The 22,370-nt window shown below is 46.2% G+C and overlaps 1 protein-coding gene across 3 annotated transcripts; it reads left to right on the top strand.

Annotated features, from left to right (window-relative positions):
- The first annotated feature begins 256 nt into the window (after positions 1 to 256).
- Positions 257 to 21,303, top strand: LOC115171756 (IQ domain-containing protein K-like). 3 transcript variants are annotated; one of them, XM_029728874.1, is made up of 10 exons: positions 257 to 674; positions 776 to 903; positions 1,000 to 1,150; positions 1,755 to 1,852; positions 2,229 to 2,281; positions 2,550 to 2,627; positions 2,888 to 2,972; positions 15,619 to 15,681; positions 17,738 to 17,852; positions 20,898 to 21,303. In XM_029728874.1, exons 1-10 carry the CDS (start codon positions 623 to 625, stop codon positions 21,203 to 21,205), a joined length of 1,131 nt encoding a protein of 376 aa, XP_029584734.1. In that variant the 5' UTR covers positions 257 to 622; the 3' UTR covers positions 21,206 to 21,303. The 3 variants fall into 3 exon arrangements, with proteins under 3 accessions (XP_029584734.1, XP_029584736.1, XP_029584735.1); XM_029728876.1 differs by having other exon boundaries at positions 20,902 to 21,123; XM_029728875.1 differs by lacking the exon at positions 15,619 to 15,681.
- The last annotated feature ends 1,067 nt before the right edge of the window (positions 21,304 to 22,370 follow it).

Below are 22,370 nucleotides of genomic sequence, written 5' to 3'. Positions count from 1 at the left end.
GCTGCCTACCGGGCATGAGCCAGGTGCCCGGCTATGTCCGACGGCAAAGTCGGCTCAAAACTAAAGTAATGTAACTAAGCACGTGAACTGATGAGTAGGATTTTGTTATCACACGCTTTCACAAAATTGATCGTTTTTGATAAAAATGCTTTATCTGCCTTCTCAATGAAAACTAGTTAAATTCAAACATGTATTTTATGGAAAATATATGTTGCCGTGCTGCCTTGTTGACAACATGACTGAGCGGCTCAGATTACTGTTTGATTTGAGATGGCGCGCCTCCCTCCCCGCTTTCGCCAGATGATGATTCAACCCGAGCCAGCGTAATAAAACTCCCTCTTTGGTTCCTTCTGTCTGAGTCAGCTGTAGCTGCTCCCCTCCAGTGGCTGACGTGGGATATTTTCTTTTAGGAACAGCCCCTGCTTGTTTGCCATTGGTTTCTTTTAAAGACTTGTTGTGCCATTATACGTATTTTCTAATGCTGTTTAAAATTCGGGTTTTTTTTGGCTAAGAGAAATGTGTTCTTCATCAAAAATATTATTCGTATTTATTTTAAAACCGGAAGTACGAAGATACGTTTTTCCTTGACAACCAGCGATGTGTTCTTAGCAACTGCCTCAGAATGGCAAAAATTATTGGTGCTAAGAAATCATTGTGGCAACAAGTCTGTGAAGGTAAGGTATGCTTCGCTTGAGAGTTAATTGTAAATGCCGTTATGCATGTTGTCGACTAAAATAGGCACACATATTTCGTTTTCATTGTTGTGTGCAACCAGAATATGAGTCGGAGCAGCCCAGTCCACCCAGCGCTGCTTGGACAGACAGTGGTTCAGTGAGCACTCATGTCTCCCAGTACAGCGCCAGCAAGCACTCTCCTGTCTTCTATGGTCTCATGGCAGCTAAGGTAAGGCGGCCATCAATAATTGCACTTCAGTAAATACAATTCATTTGTAAAAAGAAAACGATATGTTTGTCTACATGGTGCTGTATGGCTTTCTAGGTTGTTGTGGATGATGATCCTGTGAAGCATGTTGACCCTCTTCTGAGCCACCCTGCCCTTGCTGGATACTCTGCCTTGGACAAACCTCCATCCTTCTGTCACAAACAGCCTCTGACCACACACCCTGCATCCACTCCCCAGCTCCATCAACGTGAGTTTCAAACCACTTAAAACTGTAGCTGCTTTGTATGTGCTAAACATACTATTGCCTCTGCCAAGAGGTCTTGAAGTTTATGGCACAGGAAGTAGGCTAGTGTTCTGTAGCCTCAGTGTTTCTGGTGCAAGACCCGATACTGCTTTCCACCCTCAATCGCTACACATAATGTATGCTTTTATCAGGAACAATACTTTCCTGTTTAATTAGCTCTCTAAGCACAGTAGAGGATAACAATGTTTCAAGTCTGTCTCGATTTTACTCCCCAATAATAGTACCATGACAGTGTTTTAGGCTACATTTTACTCCCCAGTAATAGTACCATGACAGTGTTTTAGGCTACATTTTACTCCCCAGTAATAGTACCATGACAGTGTTTTAGGCTACATTTTACTCCCCAGTAATAGTACCATGACAGTGTTTTAGGCTACATTTTACTCCCCAGTAATAGTACCATGACAGTGTTTTAGGCTACATTTTACTCCCCAATAATAGTACCATAACAGTGTTTTAGGCTACATTTGGAGTGAAATGTTCCCTTGCATGGCAGAAAGGCCACTCTTACCCCACTTGTGTTGATCCATTCCCATGTCTGCCCCAGGCCCAATCACCCAGTTCCTGGAGGGGTCCGTGTTCCCAGTGCTACTGCCTGGACTGGAGGCCATGCTGAGAGAGGCCCAGAGACAACACTGCCTGGAGGTACTGGCACTAGGCCTATATCACACAATAACACTAACATGATATAATGGCAATTTACTAGATATCAATGTGGCCCTGCAGAACACTACAGACCACCAAACTACAATACACTACAGTATTTTAATAGTTTGCTTCCCCTGACTACTACATAAACAACTTTGAATTATAGAGTGACATGATGTATGATCACCTCTTCTGAAATATTGTCTCTGACATGTGATGAATCCCGACACCCAAAACTAGTACTAGGACTCATTTAATCCGACTTCAAGCACTGATTATACTATGATAATGATGATTATACTGTAGCCTACTTCTGTAGAGCTCTGCAGATTATTACACTACAGTAACACTGTGATCCTTTTACCTGTTTAAGAGGAAAAGAACAGCATTCAACGCTTGTGACTTCCTAACTGAGTGGCTGTACAAGTAAGACTGCCTGCATGCCCCCTTTGCTCTTCCATTCTCAGTTGATTTAGTAAAAATCTTTGACAATGTCTCTGAACTTTCTGCCACCTCTTTATCTTCTGAGTGCTAAGCCATTGCTTTTACCATTTAAAAAAAAAGAAAAAGGTCTGTCTCTAAAAATGGATGGGTGTTACGCAACTATGACTGTAGTTTGTCTTTGTGTGAAACTAAGCTGAATATTCTGTCTGCTACGGTCTGTTCCAAAGCCTTTTCTTTTCTCTCACTGCAGTCGGAACCCCCGCCGGCAGGGACAGGCCCCTGTGGACTTCCATGAGATCCCATTTGTCAAGGACTGGCTCAGAATACAGTGAGTTGCAGGAGACTTAATAAAGTGTATACGCAAACATAACACAGAGCAAGAAAGTCATCTCAGAAATGACACAATATGTATGCATGTACACACACACACACACACACACACACACACACACACACACACACACACACACACACACACAGTGACACAAACTTGCACCGTAGGCTGATGCTGCCCTTATGAACAGAGGTGACTCACACGCTGCCCTCTCCTCTCTCCATCCCCTCCTCTCTTCTCCCTCCCTCTCCCAGTCCCAGGCCTCCCATCCCTCTCTCCCTACTGCTGTCAGACCAGCAGGCTGCTGTTCTCATCCAGTCCTTCTGGCGGGGCTATACCGTGAGTGTTGTTGACAGTAAATTAAAGGTCTGTTATTTTAGATGAGAAATAGTAGTGTATCATTTTAAAGGGTGTCAATGCACGGTGTGTAAAGGGTTAAATGCTTCACTGTCCCCTATTTTGCTGTGTGTTTGTTAGTGTGTAAGCGTGCATGCAGAGACTTGTCTGATTAGAAGTGTGTCTATGGGTGGGTGTGTGCATGCATGTGTGTGTATTATTGTGTTTTTGCATTTTCAGGAGCTGGCCAGTGACCCCATATGAAACAAATATATTGTGTAATCCCATTATTGTCTGGCTACAGCGTGATTATGTCATCAGTGATGCACTGCCTAATTCCTTCCTGTGTGGGTGTTCTTGAGTGCTCTGTTCTGGATAAATATAGACACTAATTGCTGTAAGTCGCTCTGGTTAAGAGTGTCTCATAAATTACAAAAAATGTAAACTCACACACACACACACACACCCATAGACACACTTCTAATCAGACAAGTCTCTGTCTCGTCTATCTACTAGACACTGTTGTTGTCTGTTTATGATGTAACCACAAATGACCCCTTTTTTACACACAAACACCAAAACAGCTCTTTTTCTTCTCATCCCTGCGACTCTGTGATAGCGTAGAAAAATCCAGCCCAAGATCTCCTCATTGTCAGTGTAAATGATTAAGGATGGACGATGACAGCTGTGGTTAAGATCTGTCATGTCCAAACAGGCTCTGCTCGAGTGGGCTTGAAGAAGCACTGGGCTGGGCAGAGCAGAGCATGCAGTGTGTGTCCGCATGTCCCTGTGTTCTGTTCTGCCAGTGTGGCCAGAGGTAGGCAGTATTTCTTGTGTTATCTTGCACTGTAATGTGTTGTAATTCCTCTCCTCAACAGGAGGTGGCGGTAGTGAGCTTGTCCTCTCTCATTGACTCCCTGTGTTTATCCTGCTCTGACTGAGGTGAGGTTCAATAGGGCGAGGGATAGCACAGCAGACTCTCCCCACTAGAAGTTTAGGGATGGAGTGGAGAGAGATGGCTTGGAAGGCTCTGCTAAAAGGCTTTTTCAGGGGTGATTAGAGAGGGAGTGAAGGAGAGGAACACTGTTAGTGCTGTTTTGGGGGCTTGGGCCAGCCCAGAACTGGGTCTGAGGGGCTGGCTGTTTGATGTACAGCCATGTTGTGTCTGTGGATAATGTGGATCTGGGACTAAATCTTAACTAGGGTGTAGTGGTTAGCCCTCCCAACTCACATACGGTGCCTTCGGAAAGTATTCAGACCCCTTGACTTTTTACACATTTTGTTACGTAACAGCCTTTTTCTAAAATCTACACACATAAACCCCATAATGACAAAGCGAAAAACAGGTTTTTAGTAAACATAAATACCTTATTTTGAAAAGCACACACCTGTCTATATAAGGTCCCACAGTTGACAGTGAATGTCAGAGCAAAAACCAAGCCATGAGGTTGAAGGAATTGTCCATAGAGCTTCGAGACAGGATTGTGTCGAGGCAGCATTGAAGGTCCCCAAGAACACAGTGGCCTCCATCATTCTTAAATGTAAGAAGTTTGAAACCCCCAAGACCCTTCTTAGAGCTGGCCGCCTGGCCAAACTGAGCAATCGGGGGAGAAGGGTCTTGGTCAGGGAGGTGACCAAGAACTTGATGGTCACTGACAGAGCTCTAGAGTTCCTCTGTGGAGATGGGAGAACCTTCCAGAAAGACAACCATCTCTGCAGGACTCCACCAATCAGGCCTTTATGGTAGAGTGGTCAGATGGAAGCCACTCCTCAGTAAAAGGCACATGACAGCCTGCTTGAAGTTTGTCAAAAGGTACCTAAAGACTCTCAGACCATGAGAAACAAGATTCTCTGGTCTGATAAAACCAAGATTGAACTATTTGGCCTTAATACCAAGCGTCACGTCTGACGGAAACCTTGCACTATCCCTACGGTGAAGCATGGTGGTGGCAGCATCATGGTGTGTGGATGTTTTTCAGCTGCAGGGACTGGGAGACTAGTCAGGATTGAGGCAAAGATGAATGGGGCAAAGTACAGAGAGATCCTTGATGAAAACCTGCTCCAGAGCGCTCAGGACCTCAGACTGGGGCGAAGGTTCACCTTCCAACAGGACAACGACCCTAAGCACACCGCCAAGATGACGCAGGAGTGGCTTCGGGACAAGTCTCTGAATGTCCTTGAGTGGCCCAGCCAGAGGCCGGACTTGAACCCAATCAAACATCTCTGGAGAGACCTGAAAATGTCTGTGCGAGCTTGAGAGGATCTGACAGAGCTGACAGAGCTTGAGAGGATCTGCAGAGAAGAATGGGAGAAACTCCCCAAGTACAGGTGTGCCAAGCTTGTAGCGTCATACCCAAGAAGACTCCAGGCTGTATTCACTGCTAAAGGTGCTTCAACAAAGTATTGAGTAAAGGGTCGGAAATTTCAGTTTTTTATTTGTAATAAATTAACAAAAAATTCTAAACTTGTTTTTGCTTTGTCGTTAAGGGGTATTAAGTGTAGATTTGAGGGAAAAGGCTGTCATGTAACAAAATGTGGAAAAAGTCAAGGGGTCTGAATACTTTCTGAATGCACTGTATACCCCTGGTGGCAGGGGGACTGAGCCCACTCTCGGCCACTTCAGTGTCTGAGACACTCTACTTTATGATACCCCCCTCTACACTTTCCCACTGTTCTTTCAATGAAATATATATATATAAGATAGGGATTTGGCTGGAGGCTGTGCTGGTGCTGAGGTATTGGACTGTATCAAAGGCTGAGGAGGTAGGCCTGTAGGACTGTCATGATAGGCCTGAAGCTGGTGCTGAAGAGGCATTGGGCTGTGTCCTGAGTGGTTTGTTACCTGGGGCTCAAAGCAGCCACAGCCAGCAGAGACAGCAGCAGCATGTACAAACACAGTCAACTGTGAACTGAGAGAGCTGCCTGTGTGATGCTCTGATGCTCTGCACAGTGCCATCATGCTTCAGAGGTGTGTGTGTGTGTGTGTGTGTGTGTGTGTGTGTGTGTGTGTGTGTGTGTGGCTCAGCGGGGTGGAAACAGTGTATGTGAAGCTTTTCAGTAGACGTCAATACTATTTTCCCCTCGTTCTCACCTCTAGCCCTTTATCCATCATACTCATCCTAATCCTTCCTCTCTCATTCAGTCCCCCTACACCATACTCTCCTGTTCCTCCCCCTTCCTCTATCTCTCTCTTCTTCTCTCATTCAGTCCCCCTACACCATACTCTCCTGTTCCTCCCCCTTCCTCTATCTCTCTCTTCCTCTCTCATTCAGTCCCCCTACACCATACTCTCCTGTTCCTCCCCCTTCCTCTCTCTCTCTTCCTCTCTCATTCAGTCCCTCTTACACCATACTCTCCTGTTCCTCCCCCTTCCTCTGACTATCTCTCTCTTCCTCTCTCATTCAGTCCCCCTTACACCATACTCTCCTGTTCCTCCCCCTTCCTCTGACTATCTCTCTCTTCCTCTCTCATTCAGTCCCCCTTACAACATACTCTCCTGTTCCTCCCCCCTTCCTCTATCTCTCTCTTCCTCTCTCATTCAGTCCCCCCTTACACCATACTCTCATGTTCCTCCCCCTTCCTCTATCTCTCTCTTCCTCTCTCATTCAGTCCCTCTTACACCATACTCTCCTGTTCCTCCCCCTTCCTCTGACTATCTCTCTCTTCCTCTCTCATTCAGTCCCCCTTACAACATACTCTCCTGTTCCTCCCCCCTTCCTCTATCTCTCTCTTCCTCTCTCATTCAGTCCCCCCTTACACCATACTCTCCTGTTCCTCCCCCTTCCTCTGACTATCTCTCTCTTCCTCTCTCATTCAGTCCCCCTTACACCATACTCTCCTGTTCCTCCCCCTTCCTCTGACTATCTCTTCCTCTCTCATTCAGTCCCCCTTACACCATACTCTCCTGTTCCTCCCCCCTTCCTCTGACTATCTCTCTCTTCCTCTCTCATTCAGTCCCCCTACACCATACTCTCCTGTTCCTCCCCCTTCCTCTATCTCTCTCTTCCTCTCTCATTCAGTCCCCCTTACACCATACTCTCCTGTTCCTCCCCCCTTCCTCTGACTATCTCTTCCTCTCTCATTCAGTCCCCCTTACACCATACTCTCCTGTTCCTCCCCCTTCCTCTGACTATCTCTTCCTCTCTCATTCAGTCCCCCTTACACCATACTCTCCTGTTCCTCCCCCCTTCCTCTGACTATCTCTCTCTTCCTCTCTCATTCAGTCCCCCCTACACCATACTCTCCTGTTCCTCCCCCCTTCCTCTATCTCTCTCTTCCTCTCTCATTCAGTCCCCTTACACCATACTCTCCTGTTCCTCCCCCCTTCCTCTGACTATCTCTCTCTTCCTCTCTCATTCAGTCCCCCTACACCATACTCTCCTGTTCCTCCCCCCTTCCTCTGACTATCTCTCTCTTCCTCTCTCATTCAGTCCCCCCTACACCATACTCTCCTGTTCCTCCCCCCTTCCTCTATCTCTCTCTCCTCTCTCATTCAGTCCCCCCTACACCATACTCTCCTGTTCCTCCCCCCTTCCTCTATCTCTCTCTTCCTCTCTCATTCAGTCCCCCCTACACCATACTCTCCTGTTCCTCCCCCTTCCTCTATCTCTCTCTTCCTCTCTCATTCAGTCCCCCCTACACCATACTCTCCTGTTCCTCCCCCATTCCTCTATCTCTCTCTTCCTCTCTCATTCAGTCCCCCTACACCATACTCTCCTGTTCCTCCCCCTTCCTCTATCTCTCTCTTCCTCTCTCATTCAGTCCCCCCTACACCATACTCTCCTGTTCCTCCCCCCTTCCTCTGACTATCTCTCTCTTCCTCTCTCATTCAGTCCCCCCTACACCATACTCTCCTGTTCCTCCCCCCTTCCTCTGACTATCTCTCTCTTCCTCTCTCATTCAGTCCCCCCTTACACCATACTCTCCTGTTCCTCCCCCTTCCTCTGACTATCTCTCTCTTCCTCTCTCATTCAGTCCCCCCTACACCATACTCTCCTGTTCCTCCCCCCTTCCTCTGACTATCTCTCTCTTCCTCTCTCATTCAGTCCCCCCTTACACCATACTCTCCTGTTCCTCCCCCCTTCCTCTGACTATCTCTCTCTTCCTCTCTCATTCAGTCCCCCCTACACCATACTCTCCTGTTCCTCCCCCCTTCCTCTGACTATCTCTCTCTTCCTCTCTCATTCAGTCCCCCCTTACACCATACTCTCCTGTTCCTCCCCCTTCCTCTGACTATCTCTCTCTTCCTCTCTCATTCAGTCCCCCCTACACCATACTCTCCTGTTCCTCCCCCCTTCCTCTGACTATCTCTCTCTTCCTCTCTCATTCAGTCCCCCCTACACCATACTCTCCTGTTCCTCCCCCTTCCTCTATCTCTCTCTTCCTCTCTCATTCAGTCCCCCCTACACCATACTCTCCTGTTCCTCCCCTCCTTCCTCCGTCTATATCTCTCTTTCTCTGCCTCATCCCTCTCTCTTACTCTCTCTTTCTCTCTCACTCACTTGGCTGAGTTATGTAACCTGCCTGACGCAGCGTTGACGGCAGAGGAGGGGTGTGTGGGTGCGTGTGTACGTGCATTTGTGTGTACCCCTCCCTCAATCACCTCTTTCATTGACAATATGTGTAGTTGTTACCAAGGATGAACAGTCAGCTTCAGAAACACACGTTGATGCCACACAGCAGCCAGTATATTACACAGCAGCCAGTACATCACACAGCAGCCAGTATATCACACAGCAGCCAGTACATCACACAGCAGCCAGTATATCACACAGCAGCCAGTACATCACACAGCAGCCAGTACATCACACAGCAGCCAGTACATCACACAGCAGCCAGTATATCGCACAGCAGCCAGTATATCGCACAGCAGCCAGTATATCGCACAGCAGCCAGTATATCGCACAGCAGCCAGTATATCGCACAGCAGCCAGTATATCGCACAGCAGCCAGTATATCACACAGCAGCCAGTATATCACACAGCAGCCAGTATATCACACAGCAGCTAGTATATCGTATATCACATAGCAGCCAGTATATCGTATATCACATAGCAGCCAGTATATCACACAGCAGCCAGTATATCACACAGCAGCCAGTAAATCGTATATCACACAGCAGCCAGTATATCGTATATCACATAGCAGCCAGTATATCACACAGCAGCCAGTATATCGTATATCACACAGCAGCCAGTATATCGTATATCACATAGCAGCCAGTATATCACACAGCAGCCAGTATATCGTATATCACACAGCAGCCAGTATATCACACAGCAGCCAGTATATCGTATATCACACAGCAGCCAGTATATCGTATATCACACAGCAGCCAGTATATCACACAGCAGCCAGTATATCGTATATCACACAGAAGCCAGTATATCACACAGCAGCCAGTATATCGTATATCACACAGCAGCCAGTATATCGTATATCACATAGCAGCCAGTATATCACACAGCAGCCAGTATATCGTATATCACATAGCAGCCAGTATATCACACAGCAGCCAGTATATCGTATATCACACAGCAGCCAGTATATCGTATATCACATAGCAGCCAGTATATCACACAGCAGCCAGTATATCGTATATCACACAGCAGCCAGTATATCACACAGCAGCCAGTATATCGTATATCACACAGCAGCCAGTATATCGTATATCACACAGCAGCCAGTATATCACACAGCAGCCAGTATATCGTATATCACACAGAAGCCAGTATATCACACAGCAGCCAGTATATCGTATATCACACAGCAGCCAGTATATCACACAGCAGCCAGTATATCGTATATCACACAGCAGCCAGTATATCACACAGCAGCCAGTATATCATATATCACACAGCAGCCAGTATATCACACAGCAGCCCGTATATCACACAGCAGCCAGTATATCACACAGCAGCCAGTCAGACAATGTTCTTGTCTCTCTGAGCAGCACAGGGAGATGCTAGGCTGAACACTAGAAAGAGAGATGCTACGACACAACATGTTATGTAATATACTTAGCTAACACACCGTAGCCATAGCCCAGCTAGCCATAATCATCCATCCTTTAACTCCTGCTAGGCACAGTGCAGTACAGTACTGGAGGTACACTTCAAAGTGTAAACTCCTCTTTTCACAGTCTCCAAATCCAGAACAAATTCAAGAAAGTGTACGGTATTATATAGAGCCATTATTGCATGGAAATCCGTTCCATCTCATATTGCTCAGATGAACAGCAAACCTGGTTTAAAAAAAACAGATAAAGCAATACCTCACGGCACAATGCCTCTCCCCTATTTGACATAGATAGTTTGTGTGTGTTATTGACATGTAGGCTACGTGTGCCTTTAAAAATGTTTTGATGTAGTTCTGTCCTTGAGCTGTATTATGTCATGTTTCATGTTTAGTGTGGACCCCAGGAAGAATAGTTGCTGCTTTCGCAACAGCTAATGGGGATGTTCATCAGGCACCAAACAGAAGAAAAGGGACTGAAACAGGGAAGGACTACCTGCACTCACCCAATAAGAAAAGCTTGTTTTTCAACTTCCGTTTCAAAACGTTTTGCTATGGTTTGCCCTAATGAATATGAACCTGCTCTAACCATCTGGAAGCCTTAGCCAGCAGATGCACTACATAAGCCCACAACAGAGATCAGTGGAGGCTGCTGAGGGGAGGACGGCTCATAATAATGTCTGGAATGGAGTCAATGGAATGGTATCAACCATATGGAAGCCATGTCCTCCCTTCAGCAGCCTCCACTGACAGAGATGTATTACATAAGCCCACCACAGAAATATACACTACATAAGACCACCACAGAGATATACTACATAAGCCCACCACAGAGATATACTACATAAGCCCACCACAGCGATATACTACATATACCCACCACAGAGATATACTATGTAAACCCACCACAGAGATGTACTACATAAACCCACCACAGAGATATATTACATAAACCCACATCAGAGATGAGATGTACTACATAAACCCACCACAGATATGTACTACATAAACCCACCACAGAGATGTACTACATAAACCCACCACAGAGATGTACTACATAAACCCACCACAGATATGTACTACATAAACCCACCACAGAGATGTACTACATAAACCCACCACAGATATGTACTACATAAACCCACCACAGAGATGTACTACATAAACCCACCACAGAGATATACTACATAAGCCCACTACAGATATATACTACATAAACCCACCACAGAGATGTACTACATAAACCCACCACAGATATATACTACATAAGCCCACTACAGATATATACTACATAAGCCCACCACAGAGATATACTACATATACCCACCACAGAGATGTACTACATAAACCCACCACAGAGATGTACTACATAAACCCACTACAGATATATACTACATAAACCCACCACAGAGATGTACTACATAAGCCCACCACAGATATATACTACATAAGCCCACCACATATATATACTACATAAGCCCACCACAGAGATATACTACATAAGCCCACTACAGATATATACTACATAAACCCACCACAGAGATGTACTACATAAACCCACCACAGATATATACTACATAAGCCCACTACAGATATATACTACATAAACCCACCACAGAGATGTACTACATAAGCCCACCACAGATATATACTACATAAGCCCACCACAGAGATATACTACATATACCCACCACAGAGATGTACTACATAAACCCACCACAGAGATGTACTACATAAACCCACTACAGATATATACTACATAAACCCACCACAGAGATGTACTACATAAGCCCACCACAGATATATACTACATAAGCCCACCACATATATATACTACATAAGCCCACCACAGAGATATACTACATAAACCCACCACAGAGATATATTACATAAACCCACCACAGAGATGTACTACATAAACCCACCACAGATATATACTACATAAGCCCACTACAGATATATACTACATAAGCCCACCACAGAGATATACTACATATACCCACCACAGAGATGTACTACATAAACCCACCACAGAGATGTACTACATAAACCCACTACAGATATATACTACATAAACCCACCACAGAGATGTACTACATAAGCCCACCACAGATATATACTACATAAGCCCACCACATATATATACTACATAAGCCCACCACAGAGATATACTACATAAGCCCACTACAGATATATACTACATAAACCCACCACAGAGATGTACTACATAAACCCACCACAGATATATACTACATAAGCCCACTACAGATATATACTACATAAACCCACCACAGAGATGTACTACATAAGCCCACCACAGATATATACTACATAAGCCCACCACAGAGATATACTACATATACCCACCACAGAGATGTACTACATAAACCCACCACAGAGATGTACTACATAAACCCACTACAGATATATACTACATAAACCCACCACAGAGATGTACTACATAAGCCCACCACAGATATATACTACATAAGCCCACCACATATATATACTACATAAGCCCACCACAGAGATATACTACATAAACCCACCACAGAGATATATTACATAAACCCACCACAGAGATGTACTACATAAGTCCATCCACAGAGATGTGCACATAAACCCACCACAGACCACTCAAGGCATTGCAATGGTGAGTTAAACAGTCAATGGGGTCAATAGTGTGGCCATGTAGAGAAAGAGAGGGCTTTTATGGTCATAGATAGGCATAGATAGACGCCTCTTGGGTTCTGCTCTGTTTAGCCTATCCCACTCTCAGAGATTTACAGGCACGGACTCAGTACCTAGCCCAGTCCAGCCCAGGACATCTCATAGCCCAGCACAGCAGAGCTTAGTCCTAGCCTACCCCATTCCAGTCCATAGTCAGTCTAGCCTATAGCCTAGCCTACCCCAGTCCATAGTCAGTCTAGCCTATAGCCTAGCCTAGTAGTTTAGCTTTGTCTAGCCTATAGCCTAGCCTACCCCAACCCAGTCCATAGTCAGTCTAGGCTATAGCCTAGCCTACCCCAGTCCATAGTCAGTCTAGCCTATAGCCTAGCCTAGTAGTTAAGCTTTGTCTAGCCTAAAGCCTAGCCTACCCCAGCCCAGTCCATAGTCATCTACCTCTCTCTGTACTTAGACTGTGAGTAGCTAGGTACTGCTGTGCCCTATACTTACTTTGCCAGGGCTCTACATTGCGACCATTTTACTTGCATATGCGCCTAAATATTTTGCTGTGCGACCTGGAATTTTATTTAGGAGCACCAATGTGCCTGGAAAAACACCACCCAGATGATAATTGTTGTAATGATTACTTCACTGTACGGCAGCACCTGAGTGCCATAGAGAACACACTGAGCGCAGATTTATGACAAAGAAAACAGTTTGTTACCTCTAATATGTTTTTGTGTGATCCTAACATATTTTACTTGGTGCACACATGCTCCTTGTAAAAAAGGTCAGCATAGAGCCCTGTGTATGACTGTGGGGTGTAGGCTTGGGTGACCCCCAGTATTATCCCTGCATGCCCTGGAATGGCCTGGTAGTAGTGATAAATTCACAGAACTGTGGGAACATAGAAATAAAATCTGTAGAACAGACATCCACATTCAAGTCAAGACTCCACACCTGTTCTGGCAAATAAATGTCTATGTGAGGCAAGGCTGTTGGAGAGAGATTTTGACCATAGAGAACTAGGTCTGTGATTCCAGATGAGTGATTGGAGGGATGTTAGTTGACTTGCATTAGACCAGTGAGCTAGTGAAAAGCTAATGGTAGACAAGCTTACATGAGGGGCGAACAATAAGAACACAAGGGCTGAGTTAGCCTAATAACCACAATGGACACTTTTCTAATCTGTGTCTACCCATCCCTCCCTTTAAATGGCAATCCAGAGGGAGTGATAGTGTCTGCTTGCAGTACACCCTATAGGCTTATAGTACACACTACATAGGGAATAGGGTGCTGTTTGAGACACAGCCAGTGATGCAGTGAGGAACCACAAGGCACTTAGATGAACCCTGTGTGGCTCACAGGAAGTGCAGTACCCTGGGGCAGAGCGTGGTTCTTCCTCCTCTCCATCCACCCCTACATTCCTCCATGGCCCGGCTCTGCTGTAAATGAATCAAATAAAATCACATTTTATTTGTCACATGCACCAAATACAACAGGCTATGTACAGGGGGTACTTGTACCGAGTCAATGTGGGGGGGGGGGTACAGTTTAGTCGAGGTAATATGTACATGTAGATAGGGGTAAAGTAACTATGCATAGATAACTGACTATGCATAGCAGCAGTGTAAATACTTATGTAACTAGTCCGGGTGGCCATTTGATGAATTGTTCAGCAGTCTTATGGCTTGGGGGTAGAAGCTGATGCCTTTTGGACCTAGACTTGGCGCTCTGGTACCACTTGCCATGCGGTAGCAGAGGAAACAGTCTATGACTTGGGTGACTGGAGTCTTTGACAATTATTTGGGCTTTCTTCTGACACTGCCTATTATATAGGTCCTGGCTGGCAGGAAGCTTGGCCCCAGTGATGCATTGGGCCGTACGCACTACCCTCTGTAGCAGCTTACGGTTGGATGCCGAGCAGTTGTCATACCAGACAGTGATGCAACCGGTCAGGACACTCTCGATGGTGCAGCTGTATTAACAATCTGGGGACCCATGCTAAATCTTTTCAGTCTCCTGAGGGGGAAAAGGCGTTGTCGTGCCCTCTTCACGACTGTCTTGGTGTGTTTGGACCATGATAGTTTGTTGGTGATGTGGACACCAAGGAACTTGAAACTCTCAACCTGTTGATGTTAATGGGGGCCTGTTCGTCCCGCCTTTTCCTATAGTCCACGATCAGATCCTTTGTCTTGCTTACATTGAGGGAGAGGTTGTTGTCCTGGCACCACACTGCCAGGTCTCTGACCTCCTCCCTATAGGCTGTCTCATCATTGTCAGTGATCAGGCCTACTACTGTCGTCGTCAGAAAACTTAATGATGGTGTTGGAGTCGTGCTTGGCCACATATTCGTGGGTCAACAGGGAGTACAGGAGGGGACTAAGCACGCAACCCTGAGGGGCCCCGGTGTTGAGGATCAGCGTGGCAGATGTGTTGTTACCTACCCTTAACACATGGAGGCGGCCCGTCAGGAAGTCCAGGATCCAGTTGCAGAGGGAGGTGTTTAGTCCCAAGGTCCTTAGCTTAGTGATGAGCTTCGTGGGTATTATGACCAGCCTTTCAAAGCACTTCATGACTATTGACGTGTGTGCTATGGGGCGGTAGTCATTTAGGCAGGTTACCTTGGCATTCTTGGGCACAGGGACTATGGTGGTCTGCTTGAAACATGTTGATAGTACAGACTGGGTCAGGGAGAGGTTGAACATGTCAGTGAAGACACTTGCCAGTTGGTCTGCGCATGCTGTGAGTACACGCCCTGGTAATCTGTCTGCCCCGCGGCCTTGTGAATGTTGACCTGTTTAAAGTTCGGCTACGGAAAGCATGATCACACAGTCATCCGGAACAGCTGGTGCTCTCATGCATGCTTCAGTGTTCAGGATGAAGTAAAGTCTCTGATCTCAGACTCTAACCCCCTTTCCTCTCCGCTTTATTCTTCTCCTCTCTTCTCCTCCCTTTTCTCCCACAGACTTGGACAAGAGCTCTGTCTCAGCTAGACCACCTGACAGAGAGAATGACACTTGGAAGGCGTGTGAGTGTGTGTGTGTGCGCATCTTTGTATCTTTGTGTCAGGTATTTATGTGGGAGTTTGTGGTTTTGTGTGTGTGTGTGTGTGTGTGTGCACGTGTGTGTGTGTCTGTGTGTGTGTGTGTGCGTGTGTGTGTGCGCACGTGTGTGAACAGGTTTTATGGGGAAGACTTTGACTTGGAGCGAGGATGCCAGTGGGGATTAAGTTGGATGGGGTCTCACTGTGCTTTTGGTGCTTATGCTGTGTGTGTGTGTGTGTGTGTGCGCTGTCTCGCTCATTTATATAATCACGTTTGAAATGCCCATCCTTCACACATACCCAGGGTAGAGACAACTCACGTGTTCAACTAAAATACACACAGACACACACATACATCCTGACGTGCACACCAAAGTACACAATACACACATACTCAAAAGATTATTAGGAAAGGCGCACTAATGGTTTGACACACAAAAACACTCATCCGTATGTAATGAAACAGACACGTGTACAGACAGACATGATGCAGTGCTAAACTGAATCCATGATGCACTTCAGCCATAACAAACCTCACCCTGGTTAACTAGCTATCTGCATTGATTTACACAGACACTCCCATCACCCATCCCCTTTCTTCCTCAAGTGGCATACCGACACACACACACGAACACGCACGCACGTACACAAACAAGACAGACTGCCCCCCTTCTGACCCTCACCCCTCATTTCCATCTCTATGGTATCTCCCGTCAGCAGAGGGGGTTGTGCTGCGTTCTGACACCCACTGAATAAACCATGGCTCCCCCTCCCCTACCCCCCTCCACCCCAATGCCATGGTACGGCCTTACGTAACAGGCCCACTTTCACAGCCACACACTCACATTTAGACTGCAGCTAGCTACGACTAACCACTAACTAAGGCTATACTGGGGAGAGAGATGGAGGAGGGGAGAGACCGGGGGGAGGGGAGGCTGAGGAACAGGAGTGAGATGAAGGAATGGGAGCAAGGGGTGGGAGGGTGAGAGGAGGCAAAGAAGTAGAGAGAGGGGAGGGTAGAGAGAGTGAAAGGAGGGATGATGGGAGGAGGGGAGAGAGATGTAAAAGGGACACACTGGGGAGAGGGAGATAGAAATGGGAGCAAGGGGGAAGGGTGAAATGCGGGAGGGAGAGGCAAGAAGTGAGGTGGAGAAGAGAGAGGAGGAGAGGAAGGAGAATGGTATAAAAGAAAAGGACAGATGGGAACAAGGAGAGGAGGTAAGAGAGTGGCAAACAGGAGTGTGTGTGGGATAGAAAGAAGACATGAAGAAAAAGAGACCGACAGACAGACAGACAGACAGACAGACAGACAGACAGACAGACAGACAGACAGACAGACAGACAGACAGACAGTAGGAGGGGTGAGAGGAGAATGGAGAGCAGGAGGAAACGGGTGAAGAGGGACTCTGAGACATAAAGATCTAGTCAGAGTGTAGGAAAGAGGGGGGCTGGGAGAGAGGAGGATTCAGGGACATGTTCTAGCTACCCTGCAGCAGCTATTTGGAACCTCCATTGAAAGCTTTGAGGCCACACAGAAGCACAGGGAAAGACCTCGGAAAGGCTCCAGGAAAAACATGCTCTCTCAGTATTCTGGATTTAGGCCCACCATCCACATTATCATCTGCATTATTATCCACATGATCGTCAACATACAATAGCTGAAAGACCTGGCACTGGCACTGCCTTCAGTTTACTGCCAAACACATTGTTTTATCAACACGGGAATCCGCATGAAAGTTTGTACTGCTAAACTACCCATCCTATTGCCTGCAGCATACAGTACACACACACACACACACACACTGCTGTATGGTATTCTGGAGGTTGGAATCTATATTCAGGTGTCTCAGCCCAGTGTGTTTCTCCTCCAGCTGCTTCAGATTAAAACAGATTCTACCAGAGAGGATCTGGACCATCTAGAGGATACTGCCTGTTTTAGTTTGATTGACAATGTGGATTCAATCAAGGTCAAACACAAGAATAGTCATTACAACTGTTTCTGACTGTGTGTGTGTGTGTGTGTGCGTGTGTGTGTGTGTAGGTGCGGGCCCGTGCAGATGTGCAGGAGCTGCGCCAGTGGCAGAGGGAGCTTAGAGAGGATAACCGTGACATCACCAAAACAGTCCAAGATTTCTGGGCTCACCAGGAGAGCCGGGGTGAGTGAACACACACACACACACACACACACACACACACACACACACACACAGATAACTGACAAAATAATGGAAACACTTGAGTAAATGAGGTAGGGATGGGCACGGTTATTCAGATGTTCAAATGTCCGAATGGACAATTTTACGTCTATTTTAACAATGAAAAGGCTTTATCTAAATGTAATTGTCTATGTGACATTGCTACACACAAGGATATGCCATGACATTTGAAATACTTAATCCAATAAAACTATCTTTTGAATGTAGTTTTATTGACATAAAGTGCATACCATAGTAGCCTGTTATTGTGGGCCAATCAAAGTGGCACCGTCTACAGTCAGTGGCTCCATGTGTAGTAAGCAACGTGGGAGATCTCTAATCAATGCAAAATGGAATTAAAATGACAGAATTAAGTTAGTTAAATGAGAAGGAGTAGGCTACAACTACGAGCAACCATCAGGTAAGCTGTTGTTTAATCTGAATGGAGTTGCTGCTGAGGAGAGAGCGAGAGAGAGGGAAGGAGAGGGAGAGAATGAGAGCAGGAGAGGGAGGGGGAAGAAATATGGGAAGTGAAGGAGACAGAAGAGAAAATGTCTGCAGGGTTCAGGATGTCTTTGTGTGACCCAGAGGGAGGGGAGGGGGACTGCACACATCTTCAGAAAGAGATGGAGAGAGAGGGAGATGAAAATGTCATCGCGCGTGTGTGTGTGCGTGTGTGTGCGTGTGTGTGTGTGTGTGTGTGTGTGTGTGTGTGTGTGTGTGTGTGTGTGTGTGTGTGTGTGTGTGTGTGGTGTAGAGCAGCTGGGAATGTAGGCCCTATTCCAGAGAGAAAACCCTGAGCCCTTAATGGCTGACTGGCTGGCATTCCTGGGAGAACAACACAACTATGTCCTTGACCACACACACACACACTTTACAAATATGCACAAACATAACCACATGCTCAATACATACAGAAGCACAGATTACAATGCACATACATGCACAGAATATCTCCGTCACATACATACAAACAGATATGCTTAAACATACATACACACAGGCAGATGTTTTAACAGCCCTGCACATAGCACATGTTTTAGACAAACACTACACTCACACACAGACACATCGGTCTTTTCCACATGACCACCACATTGAGGCACGCATTCCAAAACAACGAAGGCACACACACCACACACATCCAAATAGCTGTGGAGCAGCGAACATTCTTACACTTCCTGGTACACAACACTCCTGCTGCGTGAAGCGAGTGCTGACCTGACATTCCAGCAGGGGGCCTGGGGGGCTGTGGGAGCACAGAAACACACCTGACCTTATGTTCTCAATAGAGATGGAGAGGGACCTCTCTATCTCTCAGCATCAGCACCTGTTGTCAATGGAGACCTCTCTCTACTCTCTACCTCTCAACAGCAGCACCTGAATACAGTATTCTCAGTGGGGAGGTACTTCTCTCTATATCTGACTACTGTGTTGTCAATGCAGACCTCTCAACCTCTTCAACATAAGCACCTGACTACTGCGTTCTCAATGGAGAGCCCTCTCTCAACATCAGCACCACAGCATTGTACAGTACTTGTGTGTGAGAGAGACAGAGAGATGCATATAGAAAGATAGGGGAATGGAGAAAGGGGTAGATGGTAGAGACAGAGAGAGATCTTGCTGGGCTGTTTTTGCTGAAGTTGCAGTTTGTTTGTTGTTTTTGGGCGAAATGAACCGAGAGCAGAGCAGCATACAGTGCAGAGTGACGGATGACACAAACCACAGGACAGAGAGAGAAGAGGGGGAGTGTGAGAGAGATGGAGAAGAGAGAGAGAAAGACCTGAAAGAGAGGCAGAGGAAAAGAGGGAAATTGAGATGGGAGAGAGAGAGGAAGAGGGAGACATGAATGGAGAAAATAAATGGCAACTGTGTGATACAGCAGCTGCTGCCAGGCTGATCTTATCTGACCCAGTACCATACCATACACACTCCGCTCCTGACTGCATGGGCTGCTGCTGCAGTGAGGGGGACTCGTTTGCTACAACACCTTGCTTGTTTCAGCAAGGAACAACAAAGTTTCATCATGTTGTAAAGAGTCCATGTTACCACGGAAATGCCCGACCAGTCAGCTGTTCATTCCACACACACACACGTACACAAAATGGTTATGGTGGTTATGGAAAGGACTTTAAAAACTTCACCGTCTGAAACATAAGCCCTAGAAATGACTTAGATTGAAACATTATCACTGGAAATTGACTTAAAGACATTTTGAAACATAAGCACTGGAAACAAGCAGGAAAAACATTCATACTGAGGCGGTCTCATCTCTTGGTCTCGACAGGGTTCTCAGACATGGCCGCCACAGGTCAGGTCAAGTGTCAGCTGACAGGTGCAGAGCTCAGCACCACATTAATCAATCTCCTCGTGTCCTTGACCTTGTGTATCATGTGAGGAATGTATCTCTGTTCAGTGAACACGACAACATAACAAAGCTAGCTATCCCATAGCTCGATAACTCAACAACAGGGTTGGGGTCAATTCCATTTCAATTCAGGATGTAAACTGATATTCCAATTCGAAATAAAACATTTTTCAATACTTTTTTGGGTAAAATTTTCATTTGCTTCCTGTTTACTTGATTGAATTGAAATTGACCCCAAACACCGTCAGTGTAACCAGTGTAAACATAGCAAACCATCATACACAACATTGTGTCTGTGACATCTACAACACAAATTTGTTTTTCTCTCTTTGTTTGAGTATTGTAACTTGTCAAATATAAAGAACTCAATTCTATTCAAGAAAGCTTTGCATCTATGATGTCACGTCTATTGTCTATTACTGAGGCTAACAATAGAACAGGCCTGGCAGCTGTCACCATGAGCTAGTCTACAAACCTCTGAATCATGTGTGTGTGTGTGTGTGTGTGTGTGTGTGTGTGTGTGTGTGTGTGTGTGTGTGTGTGTGTGTGTGTGTGTGTGTGTGTGTGTGTGTGTGTGTGTGTGTGTGTGTTTGGGGATAAACTGTATGTTTGGTTTATTTTGTTTTATACTTCCCTAGTGAGCTCGGCCCTCAATGACCTCAGGGGGGACTCTACCATCCTTCAGACCCCTCAGCCCGGCGGTGGGTACTCCAACTCAGACGTGTCCATCCAGGTGGTCTCCCCCACCCCCCAGAGCACCGTGGTCCACACCCCCACCTCCCAGATGAGTCCTGAGAGCACCGAGTTGCCGACCCCCAGCCTGCAGGGAGTAGAGGAGCTGACCAGGGAGGAGAGGACACTAACTGACTCACTGACCCTGCCCGAGGCTGCTGCGGCTTTAGCCACCGCTATGGATACCTTTTCCCCATCCTTAGGGAGCCACTGAAAGGCCATAGAGGCTGAGGCAATGTGTGTCCCAAATGGCACCCTATTCCCAATACCAGAGCTGCCAAATCCTGGTCCTGGAGGGCTGAAATACAGTGGCTTGCGAAAGTATTCACCCCCTTGGCATTTTTCCTATTTTGTTGCCTTACAACCTGGAATTAAAATTGATTTTTGGGGGGTTTGTATCATTTGATTTACACAACATGCCTACCACTTTGAAGATGGAAAATATTTTTTATTCTGAAACAAACAAGAAATAAGACAAAAAAACTTTTGCATAACTATTCACCGCCCCAAAGTCAATACTTTGTAGACCCGCCTTTTGCAGCAATTACAGCTGCAAGTCTCTTGGGGTATGTCTCTATAAGCTTGGCACATCTAGCCAATGGGATTTTTTTCCTTTTCTTCAAGGCAAAACTGCTCCAGCTCCTTCAAGTTGGATGTGTTCCGCTGGTGTACAGCAATCTTTAAGTCATACCACAGATTTTCAATTGGATTGAGGTCTGGACTTTGACTAGGCCATTCCACATTTAAATGTTTCCCCTTAAACCACTTGAGTGTTGCTTTAGCAGTATGCTTAGGGTCATTGTCCTGTGGAAGGAGAACCTCTGTCCCAGTCTCAAATTTCTGGTAGACTGAAACAGGTTACCCTCAAGAAATACTTTCTATATAGCGCCATCCATCATTCCTTCAATTCTGACCAGTTTCCCAGTCCCTGCCGATGACAAACATCCCCACAGCATGATGCTGCCACCATCATGCTTCACTGTGGGGATGGTGTTCTCGGTGTGATGAGAGGTGTTGGGTTTGCACCAGACATAGCGTTTTCCTTGATGGCCAAACAGCTCAATTCTAGTCTCACCTGACCAGACTACCTTCTTCCATATGTTTGGAGAGTCTCCCACATGCCTTTTGGCAAACACCAAACATGTTTGCTTATTTTGTTCTTTAAGTAATGGCTTTTTTCTGGACACTCTTCCATAAAGCCCAGCTCTGTGGAGTGCAGGCTTAAAGTAGTCCTATGGACAGATACTCCGATCTCCGCTGTGGAACTTTGCAGCTCCTTCAGGGTTATCTTTGGTCTCTTTGTTGCCTCTGATTAATACCCTCCTTGCCTGGTCTGTGAGTTTTGGTGGGCGGCCCTCTCTTGGCAGGTTGGTTGTGTT

This window comes from Salmo trutta, chromosome 32 (assembly GCF_901001165.1).
Source record: "Salmo trutta chromosome 32, fSalTru1.1, whole genome shotgun sequence".
Lineage (NCBI taxonomy): Eukaryota > Metazoa > Chordata > Actinopteri > Salmoniformes > Salmonidae > Salmo > Salmo trutta.
This window is presented reverse-complemented; position numbering and strand designations above follow the sequence as displayed.